General features: G+C 35.0%; 1 protein-coding gene across 5 annotated transcripts in view; it reads left to right on the forward strand.

Moving 5' to 3' along the window:
• The window catches only part of LOC123868038 (supervillin-like), a 267,108-nt gene that overhangs the window by 221,521 nt on the left and 29,118 nt on the right, over window positions 1-16,469 (forward strand). For all 5 annotated transcript variants that reach the window (XM_045910373.1, XM_045910375.1, XM_045910374.1 and 2 more), the window contains 2 exons: window positions 5,155-5,226; window positions 10,245-10,356. In XM_045910373.1, the coding sequence (XP_045766329.1) occupies window positions 5,155-5,226; window positions 10,245-10,356 (184 nt within the window). The remainder of the gene's footprint in view (window positions 1-5,154; window positions 5,227-10,244; window positions 10,357-16,469) is intronic.

A 16,469-nucleotide genomic window follows, 5' to 3' on the forward strand; every position in this document is an offset into this window, starting at 1 on the left:
AGGTCTTAAAACCTACCAATAAAAGCTAAAGCTTTTTATACACAACTAACGACCACCCGTACCTTCGACTCCGTGGGAATTTCGAAAAATCCCATTAATATATATATCCCATATTTTCAATTTTCAAAGTTAGATAACTATACTAAGTGGGGTATCACATGAAAGCGCTTTACCTATACAGGTTTTTATTTATTTTTGTGTTCAATAGTTTATGATTCATCGTGCAAAATGTTGGAAAAATGTTGTTGCTAGGGTAAAACAATTCAACTATGTTTTTCCACAGATAATTTGATAGCATTGCTAGTTACGGCTGCGTTCGATTAAAATTAAATATTGCAAGTAGGTATGTGGCCAGTAAGTTCAAACTCTTATAAGTTGGACGTTCTTGAACTAGAACTTAGTACTTATTTATTTTAAACTTTTGCCAACAGTTTCCCTTTCCTTTGCTAGCATATTCACAGCCGACAATGCTACTATCTATTAATCTGTGAGAGATTCAACTACGCTAGCCGCATATTAGGACTGACTTAACTGACTGGAACTGAAAAGATGACTGCCGGCGCCAATTGCAATTAATTACATTGACTGTGACACAAAATGAGAAACCATTGAAAGCTTGATTAACTGGTTTCGTTCGTCTGGGTGGTAGACAGATTGCTTGCAGGGCATATTCCATAAAATAGGTACAAATCATAGATGCAAATTCACATCGTCAAAGACCTGTGAAGTCTCTCTTTTGATAATGTTTCGGTGATGAAGTCAAATATGCGTATAGCAGCGATGGTTGTACTACGTGACGGAAATGTCTTCAACGCAAGGTTTGCATACTTGTAGATTTTGTTTCTAAGCTAAAATAAATTTGACCGGTCATGCCATCTGTTTCGTAATGCTCATTGCGAATAGGCTTTGAAACCTGGCAATTTAGAGATTATGTACAACATTGCCACATTGTACGTTATTTACAAATTGTAACTGCTTTAAGTCTACTTACAGTGAAATCGATGCCAATTTAAACCACACAATCTTCGAGAATTATATAAAGGAATACCTTATTATACACTAACGGAACTTAAACTTTAAATTGACTAGCCGGATTAAGTTTTTTTGTTAGAAATATTAAAGCTTACTACGAAATGCAAAAGGTTCCTTCCCTAGTGCAAATATCCTTTGCCAACGCCGCCCGCCCAGTCGCGTAGCGCCCAGCGTAAGGCGCGCTCGCGTATCAGCCCTGTAACAGACTGAACCGAGTCTGCGTAAACACGTGTTCTTTGTTAACAACGGTAGGTAAATTAATATTATTTTGATACAGAGATACAGTTAGTTCTACCAATATAGTAGTTCATGTTTACTAAAAAAGTGAAAGATTTGGTTTTGGTTTGTTATTGAACTGGTATATTTGAATTTCGATGCTGTTTTCTGTTTTCTTTGTGAGATTTTAACTGAAACACTTCTTTTGTTTATGACTGGACTAGGTACAAAATAATTAATATAATTCGAATTGCACTAACCTTAAACTAACCTACTTTTGAGTTATTTTTCTAGTATGATAGACTTTGTGGTGTAGGTATTATAGAAGAGCAAAATATGGAGCTTAGACTCACCACGCTCTTCCATTTAGGATTGGCGATTTAAGCTGATCCATCCCGACTTCGCTTTGGTGGAGTTTCTAAAAAGCATATCTTAGTTTATAGTACCTGGAGGTTTACACTATAGTGAAAACTTACATCCAAAATCTCTGATTTCTATACCCAGTGGTTTGGGTCGTCAGAAGGTCATAATTGATAGGATTTTAGTTAGTTTATCATTTTATATGTTATTAAATATTTAAATAAAACTATAAACATTGTAACAATTGATTTATTGTACTATTATTGACTAAAAGGAAATTTGTATTCGAATGTGCCGCCCACCCGCCCAACCTCGTAGCATGAAAGCGCGCCTTTGAAACTTGAAGTCAGTCTGAACTCTGAAGCCAATACGCATTAGGACCTTGAAGTCAGTCTGAAGCGCACATAAACCCGGTTGAAGCTAGTACATGGTGATCGGTGGTTGTAGTGTAACGTGTTTACCTTCTTCTTTTACCGCTTTCTTTTACTAACCCCCGACTCAGAAAGAGGGGTGTTATAATATGTTTGACGTGTGCATCTGTGTATCTATCTGTGGCATCGTAGCGCCTAAACGAATGAACCGATTTTTTTTTTGTTTTTTTTTTTTTGTTTGAAAGGTGGCTTGCTTGATCGAGAGTGTTCTTAGCTATAATCCAAAAAAATTGGTTCAGCCGTTTAAAAGTTATCAGCTCTTTTCTAGGTTCTTGTGACCTTCACTTGTGGGGGGTGTTATAAATTTTTAATTTACACTTGTATTTATTTCAAAGTCAGTTACATAATATTAAAATTAACTTTTTGAAGTAACTTTGTATGAAACGAACTATATACAGCTATAATTTATTATTATTATTATTGGTTCACAATGCCTATAAGGTGCCTGTATTTAATTTCGTGGTATATTTTTTATATACCAGTTGTTTTGTACTGTAAAATATTAACGACAGTTTGTCTACTGTCGTGAATGTTTTACAGTAATGAAAATTACATATTCTGTACCGTAATTTAGTTAAAACCCACAGCTTTTCTATCATGACAAGTACTGTGATACAGGGCTTATCAGGACATGCTTTTTTCCTCCAGTTTAATGAGGGTCAAACCACATTTGACAACGTAAAATCGCTTTGTATTAAAATGCTTGAAGGCGTTTTCAAATACGGCACATAAAAAAAAATTATGCTTTTATATAGGCATCACTATCGGAAGAATCAAATCATACTAATATTATAAAGATGAAACTTTGTATATGAGTGTATATGTTTGTTCACGCAAAAACTACTGAAAGAATTTGGCAATACTGGGAATGGAGATAAATCTATCTCTGCACATAGGCTACTTTTTATCCCGTAAAAATTTTCTACTTTTTAAGTACAGTTTTTAAGTTTTAAGTCTTTTTTACACTTAACGTGTTAATCTTTGATTTAGTCCTATTTAACCATTGAATTGTAAGACGCACAGAATTAGAATGTAGGCAATGTGAAGTTTTTTTATTTTGATCGCTCTAACAACAATCAACATTTCCTCATTTAAGGATCGAATAGTCCATTACATCAGAGCGGTCCAATAAAGCGAATTGCTTCACGACTATCCTAGTTTGTTGTGTATAATATAAAAAGATTTGACGCGAATAAGTGTGGGTAAACCCACTGTGGACTAACGGAATATTATTATCATGGCATAATTACTCGGTAATATGGGTAAACAGTTTCCTATACGTTAAATGTTGTAATAATAAAATGTATTTACATTGAAATAATCCAATGCATGATGTTTTAATTAATAGATTTTTATTCATTCGATGGATTTAATTAGTTGGCTATGCGTTGAATAATATTAATAAGTAGGTATTAATTTTAGCTTTTCATGTTTTAATGTACTTTATATCTTTATTCTATAATTAGATATTGCCCGTGATTTCGTCCGCATGATATAGTTTGTAGCCTATATTGGGGATAATGTAGCTATCTATCAGTGAAAAAATATTTAGAATCGGATCATTAGTCCCGCAGATTAACCCTTCTATCCAAAGTCCAAACTTACAAAATTTCCCGCTTTAACCCCCGACCCAAAAAGGGGGGTGTTTTAAGTTTAACGTGTGTTTCTGTGTACCTGTCTGTGGCATCATAGCTCCCAAACTAATGAACCGATTTAAATTTAGTTTTTTGTTTGAAAGGTGGCTTAATCGAGAGTGTTCTTAACTATAATCCAAGAAAATTGTTCAGCCGTTTGAAAGTTATCAGCTCATTTCTAGTTTTCTTATAAAGGTTTTTATGTCGGGGGTTTTTAAATTTTAATTTATATAATATTAGTGTAGTTGTAAATAATCTTTGTATAAAAGTTTAACATTGGTAGTTCATTATAAAGTTCATGGTTTTACCCATAAATACATAATATCCTAATTATAACTTGCATAATAACTGTTTTTTTAAATTAATTAAGTACGTTAATATTAGGTAATTTAAAACATATGTATAGCTATTATATTTCATAGACTGGATACCTACTGAGTAGACATAAACATCATTATTATAATAAACAACCAAATCAACACACGCTTAATTAATAAACAACAAATAAAATAATTAGACGTTGCAAGATTTGTCCAACATAAACAACCAAACAATTAGATGTTGCACGATTTGTTTAACGATCTCTGCTACTTTGTAACATTGCCCTTTACTTAAAATAATAAACTTATCAACGACCATACAGCTTGTAGTCAAACAAGGATAACGAAGTGCCTGTGACGTAAAAGGACCATGTATACAAACTCATTAAACCACTGAACAGTCCTCAGTTATCATTTGAACGCGACAGAAACCGTACCAATGACACCGCGTCACTTTAACTGTACGTCGAAATCAACCCTTTATTTATAAAATGTTTTTTTTCATATCCTTTTTTCCTACAGTTTTTGTCTAGTTTTTATCATGTTACGAGAAAAAGTGCCGGTTTTAGATTGAGTTTAAGTGTTTTTTTTTTTTGTGTTAGTGTTTTATAATAAGGGAACTGAATAGATACAAAATGTTGTCGCTAAGACAGCCGGATGAAAGGCTCTTCAGCTTTAAGACTCTCAAAGAAAAATTCGAAAAACCCAGGTAATTTTAGAGATAACCTTTCCGTAAAGGTTTACGTCTAGGTTAAATGTCTTTGCGATTTAAGTACTTTCGTAAAGCTCTGAAACTCTAACTCTTTCTGAAGACAGTAGATACTTGCCAATTCTAAACTAAGCTTTGAATGTTGTGAATTTTGTTATAAACTGATAGTAGAAAACTGATTACCTGAACAGTATTTTCTTTCGAACTTTTACTGTGGAAATCACTATGTATATCATTATAAATGCGAAAGTGTCTCCGTTTGTTCGTTTATTGGTTTGTCCTTCAATCATACAGCAACGGAACAACGGATCGACATGATTTTTTGAATTGATGGAATTGGTATACTGTCAAAGTCGCGAGCATCAGCTTGTAAAATATTATAAGGACTTTGACTTTTCTGCTCACTATGTTATAAGGCACCTTATTTTCAACCCTCTTTTGTTTGTCTGCAGGTTTGGCGCCGGGGTGCAACGGAGCGCCACCCAAGCTGACATGCCGAACCGAGGGGGCACAATCGCTGAAAGGTTAGTACATGCTTGACTTTATTTACTGCCTTCCTTGAGCCTAAAAGCCGAAACGAACACTACGCGGGATTCAATTTTCCCGTCCATTTTTAACCCCCGACCCAAAAAGAGGGGTGTTATAAGTTTAACGTGTGGGTCTGTGTGTCTGTGTATCTGTGTATCTGTCTGTGGCATCGCAGCTCCTAAACTAATGAACCGATTTTAATTTAGTTTTTTTTGTTTGAAAGGGGGTTCGATCGAGATCGTTCTTAGCTATAATTCATTTAGGAATAACGAAAACGGTATTAAGGGCAAATGATGCTATGTATTGGCCAAGAATGATCCATGAGATAACGGATATGGTTTCACGGTGTGAAACATGTATACGTTTTAGTAATAATAATAAAAAAGAGACTTTAATGCCTCATGTTGTACCAGAATTACCTTGGGAGAAAGTAGGTGTAGAAAATCGGTTCAGCCGTTTGGAAGTTATCAGCTCTTTTCTAGTTACTGTAACCTTCACTTGTCGGGGGTGTTATAAATTTTTAATTTACACTTGTTAATATGGGTAGGTTCAAGATTGATTAGGCATCTTCTAGGCAAGCGCGCTCCATCAAGATGGATCTTAGGTAGCATAATCACTTGTCAGCAGGTATGATTGCAGCCAAGCGTTAGCGTTAAGTCTGACCTCAAAACTACGCAATGGGTGATTTATCGAGCTATTTGATAGCACAATGTGAGGCACAACGCTGGTGGTGTCCTTACCACATGAGTAGATCCTTACAGCCGCGTCAATGTCAACTTTTCGCTTCTCGCGCTGCAGAAAAATACAATATCCATGGGCATATAATATATCCATTTCGCTGCAGTACAGAGGTATTTTTACCTGATGGTTACTAGGTATACTGCTTTACTTAAGCCTGAAAGTTGAAACAGAAAATAAATTACCGTTGTACGGTGCGTCTGTCCAAGCCCTTAACTTCATGTAGTACCTACTCACTTTATTTAGGTAAATACAATTTTGACGACCCTCCCTGGCAGCAGTCCAAATGTTTCCCAAAAAACAAAAGAGAGTCAATTTATGGCAATTCCTGGGTACTTCCTCTGATGGAAAGCTTCGCCAATAGTAATAATTGCTATGTACATTGTATTGCACGATACCTACTTCAACGTGTTGGCGCATTTTGAGGCTGTATTATCTACTATAGTGTTCCAAAATTGGTAGGTGCTTATTGCTTAGGTGAACCCTAAAAAGTGTTCAAGACCGTTGGAGTAAAATATAGCGCGTTAGTAGTTTAAAAAAATTTTTTAAGTATCTTATTCTGGAATAAATCTTCTGTTATACGAGTACCTAATCGTTCCCGATATTTATCGTAGATTTGACAGCTAACATACTCGTATACTACAGGGAAACGTGGTCGGAGTAACTCAGTGACTAAGACAGGAAAACTGGGTTTAATTTGTCTGTTTACATTTTGACCCGCTTTATTTATAAAACCGCAAGGAATATAACATTCCTAGTTACCTAAGTACAGTACAAAATTTGTTTCTAAGTAATATTGGCCACTAAATGATGCTCGTGATTTCGTCCGCGTAGATTTAGGTTAACCTACTCTTATAATACGTGCTTTGGATTTTAACCAATACCTGACGAACAATAAAAAAAAATTAATGAAAATGTCTATGGTCAGGTGCATATTATATATCGTAGTAATTCATAGATATTAATTTCCTTCCCTTTGTTATTTTTAACCCCCGACCCAAAAAGAGGGGTGTTATAAGTTTGACGTGTGTATCTGTGTATCTGTGTGTCTGTGTATCTGTGTATCTGTCTGTGGCACCGTAGCGCCTAAACTAACGAACCGATTTTAATTTAGTTTTTTTTGTTTGAAAGGTGGCTTGATCGAGAGTGTTCTTAGCTATAATCCAAAAAAATTGGTTCAGCCGTTTAAGAGTTATCAGCTCTTTTCTAGTTTTCTTGTGGAAAAGAATGTTAGATAACCGTTAGGTTCATAATATTCTGTCAATTGACAAATTTCAAGCTGTCAAGATGGACGTTGCCCTAGATACATGATTATTTATTTGAAAATGATGTTTTGGAAAACTCAGATACTTTGGACTAGTACTGTAACCTTGACTTGTCGGGGGTGTTATAAATTTTTAATTTACACTTGTTATGTTATTATAGGTACAGTATGCGAATCGCAGACGGAAAATTTGTTGTTACATAAATGTCCATTAACAGACGGACTATGCAATTAATTTTAATCTGTGTTTCCTCTAGTGCCGAGCACACTTGAGAGGCGATAAAATTGTAGGGTCGTTGACATTGTGCATTGGTTCTAATTGTATCTATCTATCGAATTTCTTCGATTTATTGTGATAGAGATAGGAGGCATATAAAGAACGTCGCACATAATGGGCAAATTCTTCTTTTTCCTTCTGCGGAAGCTTTACCTTTTTAACCCCCGACCCAAAAAGAGGAGAGTTATAAGTTTGACATGTGTATCTGTGCATCTGTGTATTTGTCTGTGGCCTCGTAGCTCCTAAACTAATGAACCGATTTTAATTTAGTTTTCTCTGTTTGAAAGGTGGGTTGATCGAGAGTGTTTTTAGCTATAATCCAAGAAAATCGGTTCAGCCGTTTGAAAGTTATAAGCTCTTTTCTAGTTATTACTGTAATCTTCACTTGTCAGGGGTGTTATAAATTTTTAATTTACACTTGTGTATGCACGTTTCATCGTCGTCTTCATCAACCAATAGTCATCCACTGCTGGGCATAGGTCTCTTTTAAGGACTTCCCATGCGCGGTCTTCGCCGCCTGGATGAAGCTGTTCCCGCATACCCTGCGACTGGTTTGATGTCGATCATATCAATACGTTTTCTCGGAGCTTTTACATGTAAAATTGTCTACTAGCTGATGCTCGCGACTTAGTCCGTGTGGATTTACGTTCTTAAATAGTCCCGCGGGATCTCTTTCGCTACCTAACTATGCATATCCATGCAAAAACACTTCGATCTTGCTCTGTTGCGGCTTGATTGAAGAAAAACCCAACGAACAAACACATTTTTGCATCTATACATATAATAAAATTGTAGAAAAGTGGTGTCTGTACAATGGAAATATATAAAAAAAAGTAGCAGGGGTTGTTATTATATCGATGCCGAACCCGAAATTGTAATTAATTTTTTTTTTGTCTGTTTGTCTGTTTGTCTGTGTGTTTGTGCACGCTAATATCAGAAACGGCTTATTCGATTTAGATACGGTTTTCACTAATATATTGTAGTAAGCTTCACTTAACATTTAGTGTTTATTTCATGTCAATCGGTTCATAAATAAAAAAGGTTTGTCAATTTAAAGAATCACGGCGAACATTTTAACGTACATGCTGCCCGAAAAGTCACTATTCCACGCGAACGAAGTCGCGGGCACAGCTAGTTTATGATATGAATAGTGATGTCAGGAACTCTTCCGTTCCTTGGTTTGATTGTAGAGGACTTACGGTAGAGTTTGAAGTCAAGAAAGGACCAAAATATGATCGTTACCTAGTACCTACTTACTGAGTACTTTTGCTTATCCAACGCAATAGTTTTTTCTTAGATTACGTTATCTGCCTAAATGACCTGTTCCATAATGACCTACCACAATGTATAGAATGTTTTGTCCTTAATTCCTGATAAGGCAAAAGTTGCGCTACCTTTCCTATCAATTTATTTGTTCAAGTATCTATGAATTTATCAGTCACGACCTATTTCGTGCTTAATCTTTATGGCTTTTAAAATAAGGGTTATAATAATTCTTTATATTTTTGCTATAGGTAAAATAGGATAACAAACAATAGAACGACAGACATTAAATAAATAATTAGTAGCTAATTAGCTATGTTACATTATGATACCTTATCAGCTAATCGTAACTACTTAGAAGCGAGCTTGAGGCTTTGGGTTAGTTTTATTTTCTTATCGCTTCAATGTAACCTTTTTTTAGGACAAAAGGAAACGACTATGAAGCATAGTAACTAATATTTTATTTATTTAAATTAGAATATGTTTGTTTCAATGACTTTTGAATTGTAGTTGTTATTTTGTCTAAGTAGGTATTTTTAACCCCCGACTTTATTTTTAGAGGAATTTAATTTTGATTATAGATATTTTTAGTTACGGGCACTTTGTTTTTATTAGAGACTATGAAATAAGGCCAATTAATAAAGCTGCTTTGTCAACATCAACAGCCTTTATTAGACCGAGGCTTCGCTAAAGATCACTTGACATTATTCAACACTAACCGGGTTCGCTAAAAGGTCATCCCTATCAGATTATATTGCGAAAATAGCTCGAATAGGTTTTTTATACCTATTATTGGATAGATTCAGCTTGTAGAATATTGATTTATTTATAGACGAAATAATATGTTATGTTACATACATTATCTTGCAATTAAGAAATATTTTTGGTATTTGACCAAAGATTAAGATACTACACAAGCACAACGCTTATAATATCTTAGAATTAGTAAAATTATCCTATTTGAATTATGCAATTTGAACTGTCATAATATTATATGGTACGTACTTAGCCTCACTTACTCGATCCTTATAAAGTTTTGAAACTAGTGGGCATACACTTACGAAATAATCAAGTAAGAACCCTTTATGATGAGTTATATTCATAGCTATTTTTATAGCTTGTCTGCTTATATCTTAGAAAAAAAAGAATATTAGCCACGTTAAATGACTAATATTCCCCTTTCCTCTCCAACTAAGCGTTAGGCTTGTACTAGGATTAGGTACGACTATTGTCGTACCTAATCCTACCGCAACGGGCGTGGTTTGAACCGTCGACCTTTCGGTTTTCAGTCCACTCCTTTACCGGTTGAGCTATTGAGGCTAATATTACGTTTAGGGCGCATCGCGTTTTGCTCCAACTTTGAGTAAAATCAGTCCTCTTTCTTTCCTCTAAAATCCATGATACAGCTTGAAAAGTTTGGTTGAAAAATCTGTACAGTCGTAGCTGCTAATGAAATATTTCACTTTTTCCAGATTGGCGGCTCTTCAGGCGGCGGGCGCGAACGACTGGCGGGCGAGGGTGTGCCGACTGAGCCCCGACCGGGAAGACAGCAAGGCGATAGAGCGAGCCAAGAATAAGATCAATGTTAGTATTATTTATCTTGTTTGTTTATTCTGTAATTGCTGAGACAGCAAGTGGGAAATGGGCTGGCCAAAATGTATTTACGAAATCCAGTTCAGAATAATGAGCAGGATTTTTTTTTATGGCGAGCGAGAGTATAATATTGACTGAGTTTCTACTGGAAAGGCGGCAAAGGCAATAAGCGGGCCAAGAATAAGATCAATGTTAGTATTGTTTGTCCTTTTTGTTTATTCTGTAATGGCTGAGATAGCGATGAGCTGATGAAAATGGGCTTACGAAACCCAGTTTAGGATAATGTGTGGGATCTTTTTATGAACGACTAGCGGGCATGAGTGAGCCAACTGAGCTCCGACCATTAAGCCAGCAAGGCGATAGAATGGTCTAAGGTTGAAATCTATAGACCGAACTTTGACTTTGCTTAGACTTATGTTTGAGTTAAAACGGGACAGCGTTATGCCGATGGCATAAATCTGTCTCGTTTTAATAGTGTGTCTTAAGACTGAGCAAAGTTAAAGTGCGCTCTATAAATGTCAGCCTAAGAATAAGATCAATGTTAGTATTGTTCATCGTGTTTTTTGTTTATCCCGTTTATTGTTGAACCCTTCAAGTAATGTGGGAGTCCGTACGGCAGATGTAGATGTAGTTTGCTAAGGCAATCCAAGGAAACACTTTCACACCTAGTGGTCTGTGCTGTCCACCTTACAGTCGAGTTGGGTTAGATTATTATTTAACCTAAATAGTACGTACGTAGTACGTACACATGCAATCCAATCAATTTTAACAAAAACTTGAACCAACATGATATTTATTAATGCAATAGGTACAAGTATGAATTGCATATTCATTATTAAAACTGCATACAATAACCGCACATACCTCATTCACAATTTAAAATAGTTATTCATACAGAACAATGACATAATACGAAATTCATTTCTATACTGAATACTAGTACAACAACAATGGGCGTAAACTAATAGGTGCTTTATGGACCAATTTATAGGTTTTTATTAAATTACTAAGACCTTCCATCTACACAGGAACAACATGGTGTTTATTATTAATACGGAAATATCATGTATCCAGTCATAAAGCATAATCACACGGAAAAATTGCAGGGTCTATTAAAATATAGCTATTTCTGTACTTGTTTGATAAATTAATATTACGCACGATCATATCACGGAATACCTTACTGATCATACCTACCTTGTTCACAAAGGTGCTAATTCGTTTGAGTACAAACCAATTAAACTACACTAAATAGGGATGTTTCCTATGTGAAAAGTAAATTATTTCTCAGTGATTATTAAATAGAGGATCTTCCAAAATACGAAAAATCCTCGTCTTTTGTTAGTTTTAAGTGTAATAAATAATAAATAATCATTTTATATAAATTATCGATTAAACTAAAAAAAAGCTCGTCACACAATGTGACGTCACAATCCAGAATTTCTTAGAAGCTCGCATACTAAGCGCGTGTTTTGACGTTTGATAAAAAATTACTGATTTGACTTGTTGGACACTACCCTGTTGACAGGTCCAAAGAAACTTCCCTTTTCTGCAGAGAAAATTGTGAAAGGGATAGCTCTATTAGCTTGAATAGAATTTTAGGTTCCGAGTCGTCAAGTGTATGTACCAGATTTGTATGTGCCATTTGTCTTTTATTATTTTTCGACGACATACGAAGGTTGGTACGAGCTTTAGGTAAAAGCTTTGTTCTAATCGATGCGTTGAAATAAGTAGAGATATCTCCGCCTAGCACATAACGTAACCTTGATATTGTAAGCAAACATTGATTTTAGGTTTGTATCGATGTCTTCCTACCGCGCATTTCTTTCAGAAAAACTGTAATTCGTACTTATATTTAAAAAATGCGAAAACGCCATATGAAAGTTGAAAACAGCTAGACAGAATTAGCATTTTTTCTGTACCTACCTAAAGGTAGGAAGAACAAAATATGACTACATAGAATATTCATACATGATGAGGTCTAAGGATAATGCTGAACTATTACAAAAAGACAGATATAAATCCCATATTGAAAGTCGCGGTCGACCTAATAACTAGGTAATCAAGAAAAGCAACCACACCATAAATGCTTCTTAACAGGGCTCTCTCCGTCACTCGTTTCATACAATCGTAGTTCCACTTTCATTTGAATATTAAGCAACCAAAGTCCATGAAATTTTGCAGACATATTCTAGAAACTAATATCTGTGTCTGTGGTGTTTTAGATTTTTCTAAAAATATGTAGTTTTAAAATTACAGGGGCTCAAAGATTTGTATGAAAATTTTTAAGACCTCGGAACTTTCAAACCGAATATTTTAACAGAAATCTGGAAAACCACAGACATAGATATTAGTTTCTAGAATATGTCTGCAAAATTTCATGGACTTTGGTTGCTTAATATTCAAATGAAATTGGAACTACGATTGTATGAAACGAGTGACGGAGAGAGCCCTCTTAAGAAATAATTTAGTGCCTTCGTTGATCCGTAGTTGAGAAAAAAGATGACAGTCAAAAAATGTTTTATCCAAAATATTCACTCCTAACTTTCTCGACAGGATGGTGACAAACCTAATCATCCTGTCGGCGACGTGTCATTAAATGTAATTAATTACTCGAACCTCGCCGAAGAGCAAAGTTTACGTTCCAAAAGAGATACGTCCAAAATTTGGCAGTGGTATCGACGATAATTAAAATCGAGCGCACGCAAGTTTGACCTTTATTAACTAAAACAAAAGGATCAAAATCAATTTATTATATAAGGTTGACAGGCTACAGGCCATTTTCAGTTTGGGAAAACATTAACCTTAATCACCCCTTTTGACGAAGTAGATACGTATCATTCAACGTCGGCGTCTAAAATGAAACGTGCCTGATGAATGTTGTTTCTCCTTCCCTGTTGGAAGTATTTTCGCTGTGTGATTTCACCAAATAACCGAATGGATTTTTCCATCCACGAAATTTTATTACGAAATTAAACTGGCATTGTATCATTATATACATATAAAATCTGAGCCCAGAGTTTAATTATATTCATGTTAACGTTAAGGATAAGTAGGTATCCATCAAAGCAGAGATGGGAGATGTGTTTAGCAGATCAATCAGATTCATAGTAGACGACATGCAAAAATTATCACGTTATTGTCAGTTATCTGATTGGTCGACTGGACACATTTCTGCTTCGCTGTTTCGCTCCGCTTAAGAGAATACCGAACTTCACTATACGTAAATCTGCCAAAATTGTATAGAAATATGAAACACGACGTTTTCCCCTAAGTTTCTCGTCAATGATGAATTACACAGATTTGCTCAAAGTTAACGTTAACTTGAAAAGTCCCACGTTGACGTAGGCCGACGTCAAGTAACCACTAGACTATCACCGCTCTATTTTATCATGTAAGTATGTAAAAATGTTTTTTTTTTACTGAGCAAAGTTGAATTTTTTTTATATAGGTACGAAATATATTTTTGTAGATATGCAAAAATGTTGTTAATTGCCATTTTTCACGGCTGTTCGGATTAAAACTTCGAAAGTTCAGTGCTAAATATAATCAAATATATTATATTATTTACAACTCCTTATGAATGTCAGCCCTTGGACCTTTGGCTTTTATGGTTATTTGCTTACTGGAACGGCGATCTTGTTCACTCATAATGTTGTAATTTGCCCAGTAATATTTTTAAAAGAACCTATCTTTATTCCGTTCTTACTATAAATATTGTAACTAAATTATAATCATAGGTAAGGCTTTTAAATTTTGTTAATAATTCAAAAAAATTAAGATAATTCAAATATGTAACATGGCATCATAATAATTATACTTAATGATTCAGCGCCATCTATCCTAAACGGCTGACACTAACATGAAACCGTTCGCGCCACTATGCGAATGTGCTGGTAATCAAGTCGAAGTTCCAACTAAATGAATAAAAAAAAAAAGATATCCAAAGGGTTAGATAAAATTTTGTTTAGTTATAAAATTACATATCGTTAACTTGAAGCTTATTTATTTGGTGTAGAATTTTAACTAAGGCTATACTTATCTTATCCGTTGATTAATTTGTTTACCTATTTGGACATTAATTTACAAGAAAGAGAACATTATTTCCATTTAGTCGAGCGAAGCCATAGCAAGTCAGCTAGTATATATTATAATAAAATCTAGTAAAAACGACAGGGCATTACAAACAACAAACAATTAACAAATAAATTAATAAATTTATAAATTCTTATCAAGAACAACTTATATCATCTATATCTATACTAATAAATAAAATTGGAGTGTCTGTCTGTAATTTCGAAATAACTACCTCATATTAAGCTCATATGGTTATTTGAACGATACCATAACTGAATCACACGTTTTTAAAATTTTTGTCTGTCTGTCTGTCTGTCTGTCTGTCTGTCTGTCTGTTTGAAAAGACTAATCTTTGGAACGGCTGAACCGATTTTGACGGGACTTAGACGGCAAGTAGAGGATTGACCAGGGTGTAAAATAGGCTACTTTTTTAACCGACTTTTAAAAAGGGAGTTGTGTTTTTCTACCTATGTACACCGAAATCTCCGAGATTTCTGAACCGATTTGCGTCATTTCTTTTTTAATCGATAGAGGAACTTTGCGACATTGTTTCATAAAAAATTTGGAGTCCAACTCCTCAATCCTGATGCTGCAGGGGATCTGACCAATCCACACGGGCGAAGCTGCGGGCATCAGCTAGTCAATAATTAAAATCATATCTAATGTGGAGTGGTTGCTACAGCAAAACCATTAAAAGTGTAATCAGAACTAACTTTTGTCCGCGAATTCGCCTTTGAAAGTTTATAAAAATATCTAGGAATCTTTTCCCGGAAAAAAAAGTTGGCTAGACCGCCTAGATCATTCGTTGTTTAATGCTCTAAGTACATGTCTGCGAAAGTTCTGTTCAGCAATTTCGGAAATTAGCCTCAACTAATACACAGACAAATTAAAAAAAAAAAACAAGATTCAGGGGTTTGATAATGATAAAAGAACAATATAATAGGCTTTATAACTGGCAGTTCAAAATGACAGACATTTCAATTTTAAATAATATACTTAGATTAGACGGTAAGGTATCTAACTCATATCTAATTGAATTTGTACGCGTCAAGCGCTCATTCTGCTATCACTTGCCTTATGTAAGCCCTAATGCATTTTCTAATTTATTATTCGTTCTCAATACTCATTGATATAATATAGTTTAGAACTATAGAACGTATCGTATTCGTCTCGTGACCCTTACAAAGTTGGTTAAGGAGGTCGTGCCAAGTATTCTAATCGGTTAAAGATTTTAGGTCGCGGATTTGTGTTCTTAAAGATCAAGATAAACAATTAATCTAAAACGTACCTACATAGTGCTTGCTGTTAAGTGGTTTGAGGATCTTAAATAATGGTGCAAGGTGTTTTCAAGGTAAGTTTAGAGCTTATGTTTTTTGTTAAAGTCAAAAGGATGGCACACCTACTTGTTTGAACCGTAGGCAGGGGCATACCTAATATTATTGTACATTGGACATGTGTTTTTAAACGTCCAATCACACTAATATTATAAAGGAGAAAGTTTGTGTGTGTGTGTGTGTGTGTATGTTTGTTACTCCTTCACGCAAAAACTACTGGACGGATTGGGCTGAAATTTAGAATGGAGATAGATTATACCCTGGATTAGCACATAGGCTACATTTTATCCCGGAAAATCAAAGAGTTCCCACGAGAATTTATAGAACCCTACATCCACGCGAACGAAGTCGCGGGTATCAGCTAGTTTACAATAACATTAGCAACCGCCGAGTTTCTTGCTGGTTCTTCGTGGTAGGAATGGCATTCCGAACCACCGAACCAGTGGTATAAATTCTTTTGACAGTTCAAAAGCACTTACCTACACCCCATTTGCACTTACATGGCAGGGATTACCTAATTAAACGGCCTCTATTCATATTAGGTATGTTATGTAAATAATTTGTTTTGAATAATTATATTAATCATTATCACTACTTCGATCCGGAAATCGAGCACATAACACTTGACAAGTTCATCCGGTGTACCGTATACGATAATAAGCCAGTTTCAGTTGTTGTTATTGACATTATGAC

This window comes from Maniola jurtina, chromosome 9 (assembly GCF_905333055.1).
Source record: "Maniola jurtina chromosome 9, ilManJurt1.1, whole genome shotgun sequence".
Taxonomy (NCBI): Eukaryota; Metazoa; Arthropoda; class Insecta; order Lepidoptera; family Nymphalidae; genus Maniola; species Maniola jurtina.